At 39.1% G+C, this 19,640-nt stretch overlaps 2 protein-coding genes across 3 annotated transcripts in view; both read right to left on the bottom strand.

The window, feature by feature from the left end:
- The window catches only part of oxsr1b (oxidative stress responsive kinase 1b), a 43,126-nt gene extending 28,040 nt beyond the window's left edge, over positions 1 to 15,086 (bottom strand). For both annotated transcript variants that reach the window (XM_040126786.1, XM_040126785.1), the window contains exons 1-2: positions 13,716 to 15,086; positions 5,901 to 6,013 (exon numbers count right to left, since the gene is read on the bottom strand). In XM_040126786.1, coding sequence (XP_039982720.1) covers positions 5,901 to 6,013; positions 13,716 to 13,785 — 183 coding nt within the window. In that variant the 5' untranslated portion in view covers positions 13,786 to 15,086. The remainder of the gene's footprint in view (positions 1 to 5,900; positions 6,014 to 13,715) is intronic.
- A 114-nt stretch (positions 15,087 to 15,200) lies between these two features.
- On the bottom strand, positions 15,201 to 18,390 carry LOC120789782 (myeloid differentiation primary response protein MyD88-like). The gene is made up of 5 exons (XM_040126790.1): positions 17,858 to 18,390; positions 17,301 to 17,432; positions 16,409 to 16,586; positions 15,756 to 15,847; positions 15,201 to 15,665 (listed from the first exon to the last, which is right to left on the bottom strand). The coding sequence occupies exons 1-5, from the start codon at positions 18,165 to 18,167 to the stop codon at positions 15,511 to 15,513; spliced, it is 867 nt and encodes a 288-aa protein (XP_039982724.1). The 5' UTR covers positions 18,168 to 18,390; the 3' UTR covers positions 15,201 to 15,510.
- Between the last annotated feature and the right edge of the window lie 1,250 nt (positions 18,391 to 19,640).

The raw sequence follows: 19,640 nt of genomic DNA, 5'->3' as shown, positions 1-19,640 counted from the left end.
TTGGAAAACAGGAGAGCTGAGGTAATGCTGGCACAGAAGTCTAATCCATCACTTCAACACCAGTCCCAAAGTCATATGAGGATAGACAACCTTCCTAAGAAAAATAAAAATCTAGCTGACTTCGGAGTTGGGACCACTGCTTCACAGAGGTATAGCTTTTGTTTCTGCACTTGAATACTTGACAAATGACTGGACCTGTTACTGGAGCTCCATATTAATACGCAGCATCTCTGTATTTGTTGCGAAAAGTCCCCATATAGCTGCTAAAGACCAAATTTAAACTGAAAAAGACAAACTAAGATAAACAGAACTGAAACTGAAATGAGATGTAAGAGAGTTAAGATAGTAATACAAACAGACCTGAACTATTCAAGGATGTCTAAGAATAATATTGTAAATATTATTTTAGATTGTTAACAAGTGTGAATTTGCTTCAACAGGCATTCATTTTTGCTACAGTCAAAAAATAAAAATACAACCATTTATCATCATGAAAATCACTAGTCTTTTTACAACTCAAAAATAGTCTAATCCAGAGCTGAAATGATTAGTTGATTAATAGATCTGTCAATCAAGAGAAAATTACTCTGTAACAATTTACAAAAACAATCGATTATTTAACTAATTCTTTAAGCAAAAATTGTTTCCAACTTCTCAAATGTGAATATTAGGCAAGTATTTTCCCCATTTTTCCCTGATAAACATGTCCAACATCTTCAGCATCTCTGTACTGGATGCACAGAGTTCAGTATTGACCCTCTCATCTGATTGTGGGTTTCACCACAAACAAGCATATTCCCCCAAATTTCAGAGTGTTATTTAATACAGCTATTGGGGGTTTCAGCATGACAGGTGCACCACAAGCCTGTCAACTGAGAAACCTTAACACTCGAGTGGAAAACATTTGTTAAAGACATCAATCAATAGATGCTTGTGGGTCAAACAGTAATCAACTAAAGTCTGATGTCCCATCAGCATAAATGCTTAGTTTACACAAAGTGCATTAGCAGCAGTATGCTTCAGCTGCGGAGTCATCACTATTGAGCGCACGGCCTTCAGTGCATGCCTCAGCCAAGAAAGGCTAGGGCAGCCAGGTGACGTCAGGATGACTTTAGAAAGCACTTCACAGAAGATGGTTGAAAACATGAGCTGAGTCATAATAAGGGTGGATACAGGCTGCGGATGAAACAAAGTCATCAGACCATGACGGGTTCAGATATGTTTAAATGAACAAAAATCTGCAGAGGACAATAGTACTGTGGAGTGTCAGTTAAAAAAAAAGAGGAAAGTCTGAGAAATTTTCAGTGCACAAGATTGCACTGTACACAGACTGACTAGCAACAGATCAACAGGTGAGCCCACATACCATTCTGCTTCTAAACTAAAGCCATTTTTGATTATTCCAGTCTTCCAGTCTGTCCGGCCAGACGGTGAGCCCTATGGGTTGTCTCCCCTATCCCTCCCCTACCAATACCTATTCTTTCTCTGGATACTACAGGCTGAGAGAGAACAATAATGATATAGCCTGTTGGCTGCTAACTGGCTTCAGTGGAGCCTAACCCCCCTCTGCTCTCACTACAGTGGAAGAGGCAGGTCACCACAGCTCTGTGGGCCAGGGTAACCCCAGAAAACAAAAACAATGGGATAACATGGAGGATATCGTGCACTGGCAGTTGGCAGGTTTTCCAATCTTTTCCAGCAAACAATGTGAGAATCAGAGAGGCTCTTTGTTTTGGGGATTAGGTCACTGTAAACCTATGCTGCAGCAAGGACACTGGAAGTGCTCTCATTGCCCAAAACCATTCATACTACTTCTATCTACAGAGTCTCCAGTGACATTCGAGGAAATTTTGCTTTTGTGAAAATATTTTTGCAGGACATCTCAGTGCTTACTGTAAAACAAAGAAATTGTATGTCTGCATGATGACACAAGCACTTGCTATATAGCCTCTGTATCAGACCCATTCCTGTAAAGTTGCATTATGCATGAACTTTATGTAACTTCTCCTTCATGAACCCAAGCTTCATGTGCCTATAAATTTTACATTGGCTACTGACTCAGGCGTGTAAAACAAATGGGTAAAATTCTTCCTTAGTCCTACATCAGTTGTACAGTATGGTGGTCTTTATCAAGCGATAAAGCTCATCCAACCAGTCCATGTAACTACTAAGGAAAACACTTCAATCAAGGACACGTACCCGCCTTATCAATTGTCTCTTCAGTGAAAATTTCTCATAATTTTATCAGCACTTGTAACTTAAAATGCATAAGCCTAGGCCTCAGTGACAAATTTATACATATGTTACTGCCAAATATAATAGCAAGTGCCAATTACACCATTCCAGGGCCCTAACTGATGTGTTGGATCTGCTTTTTTTATCTCATAAAAAGGAATCAAAGGGGTTTCATTTATACTGAAAAGCAAGCTTTGAAACTGTGACCATCAAATACTTTTTTCAGTACTACTTTCTTTTGGTCTTTGTGTTTGATTGGGGGTTCCTGCAATGACTTCATCCAAAAACATGGGCCTTCAGAGCCATTTCATTCAATGCATCCAACCTGGAAACCACAAGTAACACCTCTCTGCCACCACACACACACCCGCCTGTAACACAGATGGCTTCACTATCCCATGATTACATTTTTGGTTTTAACATATAAGTCATCAAAGCACTTATAGTAACATGTGCAGGACATCATTGCCAAAGGCATTGTGATAAGGACCATCTGTGTTACAAGAGCTGGATAGATTAGAATAGTATATTTCTCCTTTAAATACTATCAGTTAATTGAATAAATTTAACAACAAACTAGCTTATTATTTATAAACTGCCATGAAATATATTTTAAGTCACACTGAAATTATGTTTTTCCTTATATTGTGCATGTTCAAGTCAATATATACATATAGCTGTTTAACAATACATGCCAACAGGTTTAAATATTTTCTTGTAATCTGGAGTCAAAGCCTTTGACATGGGAAGTTAACTTCCAATAAGCAAAAATATGGCGTAACTCCATATTTTTTGTGGAGGACCAGCAGGCAGACAGCAGGCCAGTAAGAACATCAGACCGCCCTTCCACCCCCTCGTTCCACCCATTTAATAAAACTGTTTTTCTCTCCCTAATGGAAATCACATTGGTTTATAGAGTCAGTAACCTTTGACTGATATCTCACCAACATGACAACTCAAATTCCTGTTTTAACAAATTGTGAGTAAAATTGGGCGTTCACTGTGACATCAGTAATGTCACGTTGGCTCATAATTTAAAAAAACAAAACAAAACAAAAAAAAAAAACTGAAACTGATATCTTCTATCTTGTGATGGGTCTATAAACATATACTGACACCACTGATGCAAAGCCCAAGCCAAAACACTAAACCATTTGAGTAGGTTTAGCCTACGAATTACACACAGGTTCTCCAGGATATAGACCAGTCCACAGCAATTGTATTTTTCTATATAAGGCCTGATCTATTCAGTATTTGGCGTGTCTCAGTACCTTGAAACTGAGCAAAAAATAAACGACCAATTGTCACAAACTGAATACAGTGCTGGGTCACAAACTGGTGCCACAGAATCACACTGATGGCAGACACACAGAGAAGCCACTATAGAAGCGATGTTACGTCACTATCAGTTACTCAGAGCCTCACACACACACTCACTGTGACCCAATCTCACTGCAGCACGCACACTTATACACACACATGCAAAACTACTGAGGAAAAGAGAAGCTGCCGATTGCAGTTGATGGTAAAACTTACTAAAAGGTAATCTTAATGATGAGGACACAATTATACCTCTGAATCACTTCCCTTAGCTCGATTCAGACATTCTGTGCCAGAAAATGCAATCTTCAGCTCAAACTCTAAATATCTGTCAGGTCAATTTGACTTCAAAAAATCTTAAGGTATTTTAAAGCCAAAAACGGATTCAATCTGTGTAGTAAATCACACAGGACTGATCTTCTTTTCTTATAGGTTTTAATAAATAATTAGTCTTGTCAAACTTACAGCAACAGCTGTTACACTTGTGTTATTATGCAAGAGGATAACTAAACTGCATTTAAATTGTAAACAAACCTCCTCTGCATGTGATCTAGTTTGAGTCACTCAAAAGTGCCTGTCCAACAAACTGCTGTGCCAGGAATAACTAACAAATACCTCCTCTACACATGGTGACACGCAGACATGACAAATTATTGCTTTTCTACCATTAAAGAATTTCACAGGTAAGGTTAAGGACTTGCAGACTTCTTTAAAACTTGTGGCATCCTCTTTTAAAGTTGCTTCTTTACAGAGGCAATCTGCGTTCAATTTAATGCTTCCTCGCCATTTAACTGGGTACCAAGCGGGCTGTGGAATTGGTGGTGGTGGTTTCGCGGGGGGGGGGCAAAGGCAGGAAATGCGACCTCACTGTATCCCATGTGACCGCCTGCTCCAAGAATCCGGGAGCAATATTCCCCTGATTCATCCTCCAAAAATCGTGGGGAGGGGTTCCATGATCTTCCATGCACAGACAGGGCTTGAGGCTTAAGTTTTTTCTCCAAGAAGCACATTTGCTCTTAAATTGAAAAATTTGAGAGCACATAAAAAACTTTAGGGGCACAATCAAAATTTACCAAATAATGTTCTTACGATGTGAGGAAACATTTACAATCAAAATAATTTGATTTAATAGAATACAAAAAGTTATACTAGGTTTTTAATTTATTTACGCTTCAAATTGTATTTATTTAATAATTATGTAATTATTTATACTTCAAACTGCTTTAAACTATATAAACAGTATATACGGTTTGAAAAAAAGTCTGCTCAGTCCGTTTAGACAGAAAAAGTGGTGTCAACAGGGCCCTTTGCACTGACAAGTGGATCACGTGATTTTTTTCAACAGACACTGATTCAGTGCAGTGACGCATCATTGTCATTGTTGTGTTATCAACCTTTTTGTTGACAATAAGAAAGAGGCTGCTTGGACTGAATTTTGTAATACTTTTTATACGCCCTTGTGCTCCTTAATACATTTTCACATTTCGAACGCATCTATTTTTAGTGGCAAATGTTGAGCGCTGTCAAGCCCTGACAAATATAGGCTTACACAATATTTATTTCCCACAGGTTGCTTTCACAGACTTTTGGATGAGAGCTAGGGGAGAGGACTGGAAAAATTCATCAGTCAAGCTTCTGGTCTAAGTTAATAACAGGTAATTTGCTGGTGATCCTGAGATCTGGTGCCTATGGGTGCTCGGTAACAAAAGGGTATGTGACATCTAAAACACAACCTTGCCCTTGATTTTGCCCACGCCAAGTAGTGTGACATGTTTCCCCATTTGTAACTACAAAAAAAATAAAACCAAGAAATTTAAAAAAAAAAATAGATGGTTTTACAAATACATATTATATGTGAGAAACTTCGCCTTCTACAAAGCCAGAATATGAGCCACAAACAAGCACTTGAACCTCTCTATGTGCAGGGGAGCTTGATATAATCCTTCCACCTCTCAAGCTAAATCGAAAACCACACCAGAGAGTAAATGATGTGCTGAGCTGAGGTGCAAGATTGCATTGAGGGTATAAAGACACAACACAGCCCTCAGGAAGATGTCCCACAGTGGTCTAATAGTTTCCATGCAGTAAGTGGAGTCGTCCTTCGGAGAACAACCAGAATAGTGTTTGAAGTGACAGGGATGATTGGAGGAGGGCTCGGAGAAAACCAGTAATGAAAAGCAGAGGTGGAACTGACTCCCTCCATATGCACAGACCATGGAGACAAAGCCCTAAATGAAATCTTGTGCTGTAAGCCAGAAGCTCCCTTTGATCAAACATGAGAAATAACAAGGCCACAAAAATACTCCATCTAATATGCATTTACTTTGCAGTGTTGTGTGTCTTACCAGGAGTTCGTCCATACTGGTCTGGCACTTTTCTAGGTTGATGCGTTTAATGGCCACCTTCTCCTTCCGTGGTAAACAGTATGCCGCTTGGACCACCGCTGTGGCTCCACTCCCTAAAACAGAAAAACAACATATTATTATCCTTGATTTTGATTCAATATAATATCAGTCATCTCAGGAAATACAAAACTTTCTGTGCTCTTGTACAACTCAACTTTGGCAAATTGAGCACATTGATTTCAGGCTATATTCACATCCTTGAGCTTCTTTCAGTTGTATGTCCCTGCCCTCACCCCTAACTGTTATCTAAAAATCATGGCTACTGTAGGATAATAAACCTAACCATTATCCATTACCTGAAAATCTTCCTGAGTTCAAGAAGGTTAAACAGAGTTCTGCTTCAACAGTTCATCCGATTTCTCTTTGGTACAGCTTATCTGTCTGTTCATCAATTATGAATCAACTTTCCCAAATCCTGCCTGATGGAGCAGGTCTGACATGAGCCAGTGACTCTGCTAAGCCAAGCGTATCCCCATGGGGATGATCCTGCAATGGTACTCTAAGGCTTGAGTCTTTACGTAGTTGAGAAATGCCCTCGCCTTTTTTTTTGGATCTTGGATATCCTTGACACAGTTTGATGATTTTGTTCACTGTTCATTGAATACTGGCAATTATTCCTCACAGCACAGAATATCACAATCCAGAAGATGTCAGTAGCTCTTACACTAAGAGAATTCAAGTATTCAGATGATACACAGGTAATATATACATGCAATATAAATGCAATATGGTGTGGCCCTGAGGGTGATCTAAAAGACTAGTGTGAAAAATAATGATTATAAAAAAGAAAATTAAGGGATAAAAATAAAAACTGAACTGAACTGAACAATGTTATTGTTAACTACTTTTCCACATGTTCATTTAATGAACTTTTCAATACCTGGAAACTTTACATCATCAGCTAGTCTATGCTAGCTCATACTACCACAACTAATATCTTGATGTACTAGCAAACAAAACATAGATCACAATCTGATTAAATCTTAAATCTTACAACACTGGGCTAATCTTTATTTTTTTAATAATGTCTGATAGCCTCAGTAAAAGCTAGTAAAATCCTCCCCCTTGGAGAGGTACGCCTGTTGTTCCTGCATCATTGTGAGGTCATTTCACTGCCCCCTCAATGCTCTTATTTAATGCCCTGTGCGCAGGTGGGCGCACACACACATGCATACACACAAGCGTACACACACACACACACACACACACACACACACACACACACACACAGAAACACACATGCGGCTGTTTCCACAAGATCTCTGGTGTATACGTGATGCTGAGCAATATTAGGAGAACATTCTCCTCTGGCAACATGCTTTAGTGAGAGAAAGAGTTAGCGGTGAGTGGGTCCACCCTCCAATAAGCTTTTCCTAACTTCCCATGCCCTCATCTTAGCTATGCCCAAATATTAACAAAGTGTTCATTGTTTGGCGTTTTCATTGAGCCAGCAGTGTATGGAGGTTTAAAAAGGGGGCTATATTGAGGGGGAAAAAAACAGTTCGCTGATTTTAATTAAAAAGTAAAGCTGTCCCGTAAGATGTTATCGGTTTTTATTTAACTGTTTTCATTCAAGATAATTGTGACCTCAGGCTAAATGAGAGAAGCAAAGAATAAAACTGAATAAATCTATTCAATATATCTGAAACAGAGATTAAACATAAACTCTTGCTCTCTAAGATAATATGATAAAACTGCAATTTCCTTGTAATTTCCTGTAATTGACATATAGTCAGGGTCGCTCGAATCTTCATATATGGGAAAGCCTACTTCCTACAGCTGTAGTGGGTGACATGTATTGACTATCAACCTCTGATAATGTTTGGTTGGCCTTGCTCAACTCTCCAGCATCCAAGTAATCATGGATCACTCCACAAGATCACTCCTCAAAACTAAGGGGCTGAACAAAATTGTAAATATATCCTCCAGCCCCTTCTCAAAACCACCACCACCAATACCAAACAAACCTCTGGACTCTTGCCAGGGATGGGGAGCTCAGCCCGTGGAGGGCCACAGGGGGCCAGTTGCCCTGTACACAGTGGAGTGTAAATTCCTCTACACAAACAAACAGCCAGTTGTCAGGGGTTGCCAGACAAGCTGGAGAGCATGTGTTCTTGTATGTGTGTGTGCGTGTGTGTATGTGTGTGTGTGTGTGTGTAGAAGATGAAAAAGGGGGAGATTGCTGGGTTTGCAGTTGGCAAGGTCAACGGGCACAGAGACTCTCTGAGTCATTCAGATCTTTAGAAGCCCAATCTACTAGCCAGCTGAGACCTTGAGTTAATATAGATCTGCAGAGGTAGATTTGCTACCTCCAAGCTTAGCACAAGGCTATTCTCCTCAGAAAAGTAAAGTCCCTACTATTTGTATCCAGAATAACATGATTAATCAATGCTTCAACAGGCCTTTGAGGTTCTAATCAAAGCTAGCACATTGAGTAATTATACTACTATGATGCACACAGGGGAATGCAGACTATTCTTGTCATCATACTCACTAACCACAGTACCGGTGATCACCAGCCTGTAACCGTTTTCAACTAAGAATGCAGACCTTGTTTAAGGCATTACAAAACAACAGGCACAAGTCACAAAAATGTCTGATCTTAAGACATAAAATAAGCTACACATTGTCACATCTCTCTCATTCACATAGATATCATCATCAACAACCTCTCCATCAGAATGAATGGAAGCACACAAAGGAGCCATCCTCACAAAGGGAAGCAGTGCAGTAGTGCCAGGGCTTTGAAGAACTCAGGCCAACATGTAATCTACTAAACATTCTGGCGCAGACATAAAGACTGCATATCAAGCAATAGGGTGTTTTTTTCTGCATTAATTAATAAGTGAAGGTGTCCACTACATTCATCGTCAAACCGTACAAATTAAAAGTTCTTCTGCTGATATTTTCTATTTCCAGCGGCACAACTACATTTGGCTTATTTTGGAAGTGGATGGCTAAATTAAATCTATTTATTAGGTTACCACATTAGGCAAAATCAAATGAAGATGATCCAGCTTCCAGTTGCAAATGTGGTGTGTTGACATGAATAAGGATTGCCAAGTTATGTTAACTTTTCTGGTTTGTTGATTTCTATTTGTTCCATATTTTATTTTTTTCCTTTTTTAATATTTTATTTCCATGTCATTTTTCAGTTTTGTTAACATTTCAAGATGGCTGTTATTACAAACATCAAGAGAAAAATATCCCTACAAATGCAGTTTATGCAGATGTTGTTTGTCCTTTCATGTGTCAGAACTGAAGCCAAAAAAAAAACCCTTGAAACATCTAAAGAAAAACAAAAACCCAAGAAAGATTTTCTCAGCAGATATAATGCAGATGATTATTTTTTGTTTCCAGTAATTAGCATCCTACAATTAGTGAAAAGCTAGTACTGATCCCCAAAGTTTTCACAAATACCAAGGCGTCTAATCACTGTCCGGATTCATCTAATCCTGTGTTCAGTTGTAAATTTAAGTTTCAATCAGTTATTTGTGTTAAAATGTGACTTAATTTAAATCTATCATCCTTCCTGACATTTACTTCTAAAGTACTGTATGTGCAACAATCTGTTGCAGCTCAAGATGTAAAGTTCTACTCTAGACAGTAAGAAAAGTTGCAGATGGCGTGAAACGACTTGATCACTTCTGTGGGGGAAACATTGACAAAACAATCATGATCTTTGAAAAGGTAGCTTATGTTTTCTGTAAGCATGTTTCCTCCAAACAAGTCAAGCTTGGCATGGGAAACCTTATGAGTAATATACTATACCCTGGCCAGCACTTGGCTGATGAAAAGGTGAAAATATCTGGCAAAAAGAGAGAACATTCACTGTTCTACTTTTTTTTTTTTAAATGCAAAAAGGTCCATAGTGCACAATAATAACTTATCAGATTAGCTTGGTCTTGAATAAGGCTCTTAATGGAGCAGGTCATTATTTGAAGCCTGTATCAATGTCCTTCTTCATGAGTTGTGACCAGAAGTGTGGCAGCCGCTCTCAGTTTGTCTTTCCTGCCCTCACCAGGCCAGTTTGCTGCCTGACGTCAGTTGTCTTTTATTACATTTCCTCTGCATACCTGACTAACATTCCACATATTCTTCAAAAGGTACAATGAGAAATGTCCTACATGATTAGCAATCGCACCATCAGCCAGTGCCTCTTAGTGTCTATTCCCCCGATTTCCCAGGATGTAATATTCTAAAAAGGAATGTGGCCTAAACCTTGAAGTTGACATTAAATGAGAGAAATGTTAGCCTGGGGGTTGCCTGCTGTTGTGGTATGTTTCCTAGAATATGATCATACTGACATTTTCTAAAATCATCTGAGGGTCAGGACAAGGAACAGGGAGGAAACATGGTCGCTGGCGGTTGCAAAAAGTGGGAGCAGAAAGTTTCCAGTCCAGATTTGCCAACATGAATAATCCAAAGTCTGATCCAAAATCAGAGAGAGAGCTGTACTTTTTTCCTATACGCTCTGTCCAGTATGATCCAATGCTTACTGGGATGAAAATAGAGGGTGTGAACCATGTAATAACAAGTCCTCTTTCCCTGGGGAAGTTACTAAAACAATAGCTCTGTTGGGCATGCTGGGTATGCAGGGCCATCCTCAGAACACCAACCTTCCAGCTGAGCAGGAGAGCTGTAGGCAGCATCACTCTGGAATGAAACAGCTTATACAGTATCTCCACAGCAGTCTCTGTTAAGAGTTTGGAGCAGAGGTGGGTTTAGGTCCGGGAGCCTGGGTTGCTCCTGCTCTGAAATGCAGATTTAGTTTAGCTTGATTAAGCAAGGCTGCCAGCTGAGGTTTTAAAATGCTGCATACTCAAGTAGAACTGAAATGATAATTCGGTCCGATAATTAGTCGATCAACAGAAAAATTATCAGCAACTATTTTCATGAAAAATTAACTTATGGTAAATTGTTTTAAAGCAAAAATTCCAAATATGTTCTGTTTTCAGCTTCTCAGTTGTGAGGATTTTCTAATTCTCTTTGTCTTATGTTACTGTTAATTTGTTGATATCACCTTCGACTTTAGTTGGGCTTTAGTCTTCTGGATTGGGCATTTTTCACTAATTCCTGAAATTTTATAGAACACATGACGAATCAAGAAAATAATCAACAAGTTATTTGATAATGAAAATATGAAATAGTTGTACGCCCATGCTCGAAAATATATATTTTATATATGGATTTCTTGCACTAGTTTGCAATAGGAAAGGAAAAAGGTCTCATTGCTTTTTACAGTCCCAGTGTGCATGCGCCGTACTGTATTTGGCAGTGGGATATTAACTAATTGTGTGGAAAATTACTGATTTAATAAAACCCACTCTCCTGATTTAATCAGTGATGCCATAAGCATTTAAAACATCAGCAAGTCATGATGGAGAGACACTCCTAAAGATCTAAATTAAAAGGCCTATTTCTATTAACTATTTAATATTAACAGTGGCTTGTAATTATTTGATTATTTGCATTACTCAGTACTGCATATTTGTGTTTAACCACCCGCCTCTCTGAATAAACACTCCAAAACACCACAACAGCCCACCCTGACTGATTGTGCGACTTCAAGTATAGGAAATCCGAATATGAATACGCACTTTACTGACTCAAGCAAATTCTTTGGTCATTTAAGTTATCAAATATGTTGAAGGAATCCCTGCAGGCAAATGTCAAGACCATAACCTGAGGAAAACTGTCAGAGCAGCGATTTCAATTTGAGAAGTGATTTCTATTCATCACCAGTGTAAAGGACAAGAAGAGCTCATCAGTGTTCATTTGTAGTAAAAGGCCTGAAAGATGAAATTGCAGAAACTCAGACTTAAGGGTAATCTTTTCAAAAGTTGTGTTGGTAATATGGTAGTTTAGCAAAGAGGGTCTGAGAGGGCCGGGGGGGGTAAGCTCCACAGGACTGATGGCAAGGTTTAATATGAACAGAAACAGATGCCAAACAGGAGTAGTTTTCTTGTTAAACCTTTGTTCATAAGGACCCTAGGGACACAGCCTTCAGATTTAAGGAATACAACTGGTAATCAGCTTTAGGTAATTTATAATGCAAGTTACAGAAACTAGGCTAACTGCACAATTCCCGTCCAAACCTTAGTTGATAATCATGATCCCTTTCCCTAACCCCAAGTATGCACACTGCAGTCCAGACTTGAAATAGCCTTACCAGTTTCAAACCTATGTTGACAATTTGTGTCACACACTGTGTAGGAAAATGCCACAGAACTGGTCTCTATACAAGAGGGGCTTTATCTCTGTGTGCATGCTAAATTACAGGGCATTATGTTGTGGGGTGCCCCAGCTCAAATTTTCCAAGAAACTGAGGGGAAATGTAGAAATGGCTTAAAGTTAAATTCAAGTCTTTTAAAAATACACAAAAAGGTTAATCTAGGGCCTGCAGAATGGACCCTCTATAAAGACACAGATTCCCTATAGAGGAAGCACACACCACTAGGGTAAAGTAAACCAGAGGCACAAACTAACTGATTTGAGAGGACAATATTTTGCTTATATCTTAAACACTTCTTCTTATTCTCCTTCTCCCTCTCCAACAAAGTCCGCCAAAGGTAGGACAGGATCAGCTATTTGTGGGGTGAGACATTTCAGAACTTCCAAAAGGTAAAAGCTATCATTTTCTCAGGCCAGCATACCTGTAAGCCATCCTCAGGACTCACCAAGGCTTGACACTGCAGAGGAAAAGTGCAATATGCCTCCTGTCACATAGACAGTTGAGGTATTCTGGGATACATTCAAAGCAATCACGGAGATTTAAAAGACATTTAGCCAAACAATTGGCATGCTTGCAGGTTCAATCCCAGCAAACTCGGCTAAACAAAGTATTACTGATGATGTTACCCAGTAAATTAGTAAATTACTTTTCGCATTTTTGAGAGTGACGTGGTTAGATGCCCCATAATACTGATTAATCTCCAAAGAGTTTATGTATAACTGGATTAATTGCCCCAAACGATACCCTGCTCCGAGGAGGACCATTAAGTATAATCTTTAGATTCTGCATTGATAACACTAGTGTTTTGGAAAAAGTCCCATGCTATGATATCCAGTGTATTTTGATTGGAAATAGCCGTGAACGCGCAAAAAGTATAAGTTTAACACAGTCTCTGTTGTACTACAGTAACGTTACATGGCTGACACACTGATTATCCTTTACAATGCAATGTCTTCCCCAAATTTAGATGATGACTTTGAGAATGTCATCTGTGATGTCAATTATGTTTAAACCCTAATCTGCAGGTTAGGTTCCGTCTAAACTACCGAGACTGGCAAATTTAAATATTATATACTTAGTATTCTTAGATACAACGCCCTCTGGCTAGAATACATTTAAGAAAGTATAGAGCTAGCTGTTCACAGGATTAACCGTCTACTCAATGACAGCGGTTATTTTCCAGCGAATAGTCAGAGCCTGACTGAACAGTAACGTTATATCGCTCGTTTACTACTTCGGCGTAGCCCCTGTGGACGGAGTAACCGCTCTCACTGGAAACATTCCGCTGACTCCAAGTCACAACCCCGCCCGGGTAGGATTTCTACAGATTTCCAAGTTACCAAACGCGATGAACTCAACCTAGCTCAGGAGAAAGAAGATGCCTTCTGCTCGCTTTGCACTTGAAAGATATTAGGGCTTATTTTAGCTTTGGTAAGCCCCCTTTTTAGTGAGCTAACGGCAGAAATTCACAGACTGACGGTTAACATATACGTTAAGCTAACAAGCTAATGATCACATACCAATCACCTCGTGTAGCTCATAATCATCTTTGTTGATGGACCAGGGTTGGGAGCTCAGGTCCTCCGACATGGCTGAGGAATCTGCTGAGACCGTACTATCTGTAGAAAGGTGGCGAATCCAAAGACTGTGCGTAAAAAGAAGTCAAAGTAATCCAAACAGGACCAGCAAGGGCGACACTTCCCTTTCTTTGCGAATCCTGCAGCACTCCTGTCATTCCCAAAGTTTGACACTACCCTAGCAGCCCCGCCTACCGCATTCCTACTGAGCAAATGTGGACCTTCCTGGCGGACATATTGAGTGTGGGTCTTTAGACAGTCTATGGTTAGACCGCATGAGCTCTGGATTTTCCGTAGTCAGTGGAGGAAATTATTATTGACACTAGCTGGCGGTTAATGAAGAGCTGAAGAGGCAATAACAAGCACAAAGACAGAAGCCCTACAGTTTGAGACGATAGCTATACAAAAAATTTAACTATCTTTTAACACCTTTATACATAATTATGTCTCTGAATTTTATTCTCAATGCAAACACAAGCCTCTACAAAGAGTGTTAAAAAATTAGGTAAAACATGCCCAAAACGAATAAGCCGTTGGGTTCCGCCACACTTTTAATGGCGGGCTTTCAAGGCATGTTTATTGCCCTGAGTCTGGCATTTCAGGCATTAGTTCTTGTCATACATCTCACAAACCCTCTATGTTTTGTACAGATTGACACATCGTACTCGTAATCTTTCCCCATTTACAACAATTAGATAGGTAGATCACGTGTAGGTATTTATCAGGCAGGAAAGTGCTACCTTACAGGCCAAAATCAGGGCATAGAGTTTTATATGTAAAGTATGTGAAAAGAGCGGCGTGTTGCGGACCAGGGACATCCTGTCCTCTGATTGGAAAGTACCACGTTTGTTGCTTTTTGATTGGATGTTCATGCGTTAACCGTAAAATGTATTTTGCCGTGCTTCTTCAATTAGCGACACCTCTGGTAGTGCATTTTATTACATGCAGGACTTGCACAATCATGACACTTACTGGAGAACCAGAGAACACACTGCGCTTTTGAGTGTAAATATGCTCTATATATTAATGAAAACTGCCCTTGAGAAATGTGTTAAATTTATTTTGAAGAAATAATATTCATACTATTTATTCAAGGTACAGTAAATTCACTTTTTATGAAATTGTTCTAAAAATACTATCAAAAATACAAAATCAAATATTAAGATATCACAGTGATGGAGAAAGTGAGAAGGAAAGGCAGGTGTCAATAGTCAGTAAAACCGAGCATGTGGAAGTATCACAATCACAATGTTTTCTTCCTCCTTCAGCTTCAATCTCATGTAGAAGTTGACTCATAAGAGGAAGTGGCATTCGCAAAAAACAGAGCCCTTACAAAGCGTTTAGTACATGCTGCCCGAAATACAAACAGATCGTCCCCACTATTTTAACTCACATAAATACAAAATATTGAAAGGCAGGTGCAACCAATGTTATTCTTGAAATTTTAATAACATAATAATGGCTTTGTGCTTTGTGCTTTATAAGAACTTTGCTGATATTTGGTATCCTTGTACACTTTTAGTTTCATAATGCACAGAAATCAATGTGTCGTCTTCAAAGGAGGCACAAATGGTAGCATTGAAATATATACCATATGCGCACAGGAAATCACATTTGGGATCAGACGCCAGTAGGATGTGGATCACAAGCAACAGCACACACTTGATCACTGTCCAACATAATCTAGTGGATGGAATAAAAAGGCACTTTTAAACGCAAATAACTGCCTGATCCATGATTATGGCAGTGAAAGAGCTTTGGCCAGCCGCACCCAGAACCAGGCCTGTGTGCAAGGCCTGGTGTAGTCACATATGGTGAGGAAGCGCAAGATGCTGGGGAACGGCTTTGTCATTGACTTGTACACCACTGGGATAAGCCTTTTATTTCGAGCTCCTGTAATGGTAAAAAGAAGAAAGGTTAATGATGTATATGCCAGAAAAAAAGCAAGATAAAACTGTTTAACATAACAGAAAATTAACTTACCAGGACAGAGACTGAGAGCAAACTTGGTCTGAAAGTCACAGGCATCACTGTCAAGGTATTCATCAGAAATCACCACCACCATCCTCTTACATCTGCGCAGATGGTCACATGTGTTATAGTAAAATGTGAGTGCCAGAAAATAGGGAGATTTTCAGCAACATGGCTATGGGCTGGCTCACAGGAAATTTTGATTTCTTGCTCTCAGGTGAATTTCTGAATCCAAATTTACAATGAAACTATTATTAGTCAACTTCAGCTTTCCACAATGCCTGAAACTTTCATGTCTTTTGTATCTCTGAACTTTCAATTTTTATTTTTTGTCAACGCAAATTAATGACAGAGAAGATAGCAGAATATATTTTGCTGACTGTTGATAAGCAGCAGGTCTGGAACACATCCGGTGCGTAAACACACTCTTTGTGACTGTGCATATAAGAGTCTGTGTTGCACCCGAATTAAAAAGCACTGGATCAAGCAAACATTATTTTGCTTTGCTACCTTGTTTGTTTGAACTGTCCTAATTGGAGTTTTAGGACCAGACCCTGACCCCCTGGGCCAGTGTTTTCTTAGTCAGTTTTTCAAGTTTTGATCAAAGTAAAAAGCCAAATCAAAAGAATAGACCTGGAAATGGTTAGCATGTGTCGATATCCCACCTCTTCTCAATGAGTTCACTAGTGATGGTCCATACGCAGGAGCCTGGGAGGACATCTCTGTCGAACACACACAGTTTCAGCTTGTACTCTGTCTGTTCCAGCTCTCGAATCATCTCATGGACAAACTCGAAGTCACTCTGGCAGTAGCAGATGAAGGCGTCAAACAGCTCAGGAGTACCTGGAATCAGCTCAGTTTGATTACATTCAATAACACAACTTTGTTTATCCCTTTAAGGTGAGTATTTCGCAACAGCCTGCAACCCAAGATAACACATACACATGGTCAACGTGGAAAAATAGTAATTCACAGAGGTAAAACAGAAGCATTATGCGGAAACCACAAGAATGTACAGAGAAGTGGAACACTGCAGTGGTGCAGATGTGTGATTAGGGCTTCAGATGAACTGTCAGATTAAGAGCTTTTCCTCTATGAAAGTAATCACTATCTCAAGTTTGACTTGAGCGAATACACTGGTTATTACCAGAGTTGTTAAATTGTTAAATTGAATGTACATCATATTTTACATGCTGATCATACATTTTTTTGTATAAAATCTTAATCTGCAAAGTAACTAGTAACTATAGCTTTCAGATAAATGTTGTGCAGTAAAAAGTATACACCTTTTTTTAGAGAAGCAATGATTAGTTAAATTGTGCACAATATGTGTATCTGAAGTGATGTCATTATTGCTGATAGAAGCTAGACTGCAGGTTTTTCAGAGATATGTTCAGTATATAGACACAAATCAACGTGTCTAACCAGTGACACTGCCCCTGTATTCGTATAGTATTTTAGAAAAGAAAAGAAAAACAAAATATACACACACACACACACACACACACACACACACACACACACACACACATATATATTTCTTATACAAATACTGACCTTCGGGGTCATCCTCCAGGGTGATACCATTCCTCTCAGTGGTGCGAGGGACACAGCTGTCCACCTCAGGAACCTGAAGTGGGGGATCAGCCTTCTTCTTCAGATTCTCACAGTGCCTCCTGACATCCTCATCTGGTCCAGAAGAGATGATATACGGTATATTTGTATAAGTGCAAACCACACATATACACACACACAAATACAGAAAGTTAGGTGAGGGACATGTTATAGAAGTAGATAGAATTATTTGATATGTATTTTGAATACTAATTTGTTGAAACAGCTTAACTGAAAATATATTTCCAACCTTCAAATACATTAACAATTACTTTATTTGAGCAGATGTTTGAAGATACATTTTGAATCAAATGTAAGTATTTTTTGTAATAAGAGAATTCAAGCATGTGAATCATTTCCTGAAGTACAAGGTCTGAACATGCGATGGAAACAAGCTTATTCTATAAATTGGTCAATATTATGCACCTGTCCCAATAAATTGGTGTATTTTTTTCTTAATTAAAAAAAAGTAATAATAGGGAAACAACATTTCAACGCACCTATCAAAGGGCGAAGATCCTCCACAATGTCATATCTCTCCACCTTCATCAGGATTGACAGCAACTTTCTCACCGTCGCATCTGTGGACCGAGCCTGCCACTCGTCCAGAACCATTTTGGTGGGGTTTTTTGACACTTCATAGTTCTTAATCTCCAGGTAACTGAAGTCCATGGCCTCCGCGACAGCCATCCAGTCCGCGGCCACTGCATTTCTGGGATTTAGGTAAAGTCCCAACTTTTTCCTCACAGTCACATTCAGTGCGGTGAGAGGAATCGTCCCCAGGTCGACCTCTGAATCGCCACAAGCCATGTTAGAGAGTTTTTCGAAGACTTTGTGAGACGACGGGCGTTAGTTAAAATACAAAAAAAGTAAATACAAAAAAAGTAAACATGGTAACGACAGACTGGGCGATTGCTTCAGGGGTTCACAGCCTACCTAACTACAGAACACGGAAGTGATGTTGAATAGTCTTTGCGATGGACTTCGTCACAGAGGGGAGGAGATGTAGTTTACCCTCCCACTTTGCCCAAGAAGTGCTCTTCCACAGGACTACACTTGTTAATTTCCTGGCACTAACGCATTGGTTACCAGAAATGAAAAATATCCTTCTTACGATTAATAAAATGGCTTTCAGTAAAATGTACAGTATAACTAGATGTGGGTGTTGAAGTGTATCTGTTCACTTTTCTTGTGTGCATTCAGAAATTTACATTGCATAACAAAAATCACATAATAAAAACTCCCACTTAGTGTTTTATTTTGTAAATGCCACAAATAGGCAAACCTTAAAAATTAACACAAAGTAATAAAAACTGTACATCCAGACACGCATAAGAAAATTGCAGGAATAGAATCTGCACAAAAATATAAGTGAACAGATCATTCTAACTGAGCCACTGCATCAAAACAAAACCACAGTGTGCCTTTCCCTGTTGCTGCAGCACAACAGCAAACATAGCAAACAGTATGTGAAAGGTATGGCATAAATGTAGATCAAACAAGTTCAACTATTCAAGTGTAAGTGGGAACATGCATTTCATCAAATCCTCATGACAACTTCCCTAAATTAACACAAATATGTGCAACACAGATTTTACAGCAACAGTCCAGGTTTGCATCAGTGGATCTTCCATCCTCAGAGCATCATCCACGTTTTTAGTACTTAATGTCAAATCACAGGTTTTTGCCTTTGGAGAAATAGAAATCTATGCCTCTGTCCCGATGCTGTTTGGAAGTATGAGATGGGCCTTTCTTTCCTCTTGGTGAAGGCCCTGTGCCGCTCTGAAAAAAAAGGAAAACCTTATTGTGGAACTCGAAAAGAAGACAGACAAAATCCTACATAAGTATAAATTAAAAAAAGTATCCAAAGTAAAAAAAAAAAAGAGAGATCAAGCTAATTTTAACTACTTTATATACAGTTAGTCTAACGGCTCCCAACCTAGGGGTTGGGCCCCCTTCAGAGGTTGAGATAGATCTGTGGGGTTGTGAGATAAATAATGGGGTAGAAAGAATGGAAAAAGAAAGTTCTGCTACACAGGTCTTCACTCTATTTTCCAGGTTTTTCTCTAATCTTTGCTTTTTTGTAAAATATTGGATAATTTGACCTGTTTGGACTTTGAACAGTTATCTTATTAAACTATTTGACAAGTTTAGAGGGGTGCTACTTCTTTGGTGGAACTGCTAACAACTCATCAAAATCTGAAACGTGACAAGGGGCCACAACCAGACACAGTTATTTTGTAAGCAAGCCAAAAAATGTTGGGAACAACTGGTTTAATAATT

Source organism: Xiphias gladius, chromosome 5 (assembly GCF_016859285.1).
Source record: "Xiphias gladius isolate SHS-SW01 ecotype Sanya breed wild chromosome 5, ASM1685928v1, whole genome shotgun sequence".
NCBI classification, from domain to species: Eukaryota; Metazoa; Chordata; class Actinopteri; order Istiophoriformes; family Xiphiidae; genus Xiphias; species Xiphias gladius.
The sequence above is the reverse complement of the archived record's forward strand: the minus strand, read 5'-3'. Positions and strand labels throughout refer to the sequence as shown.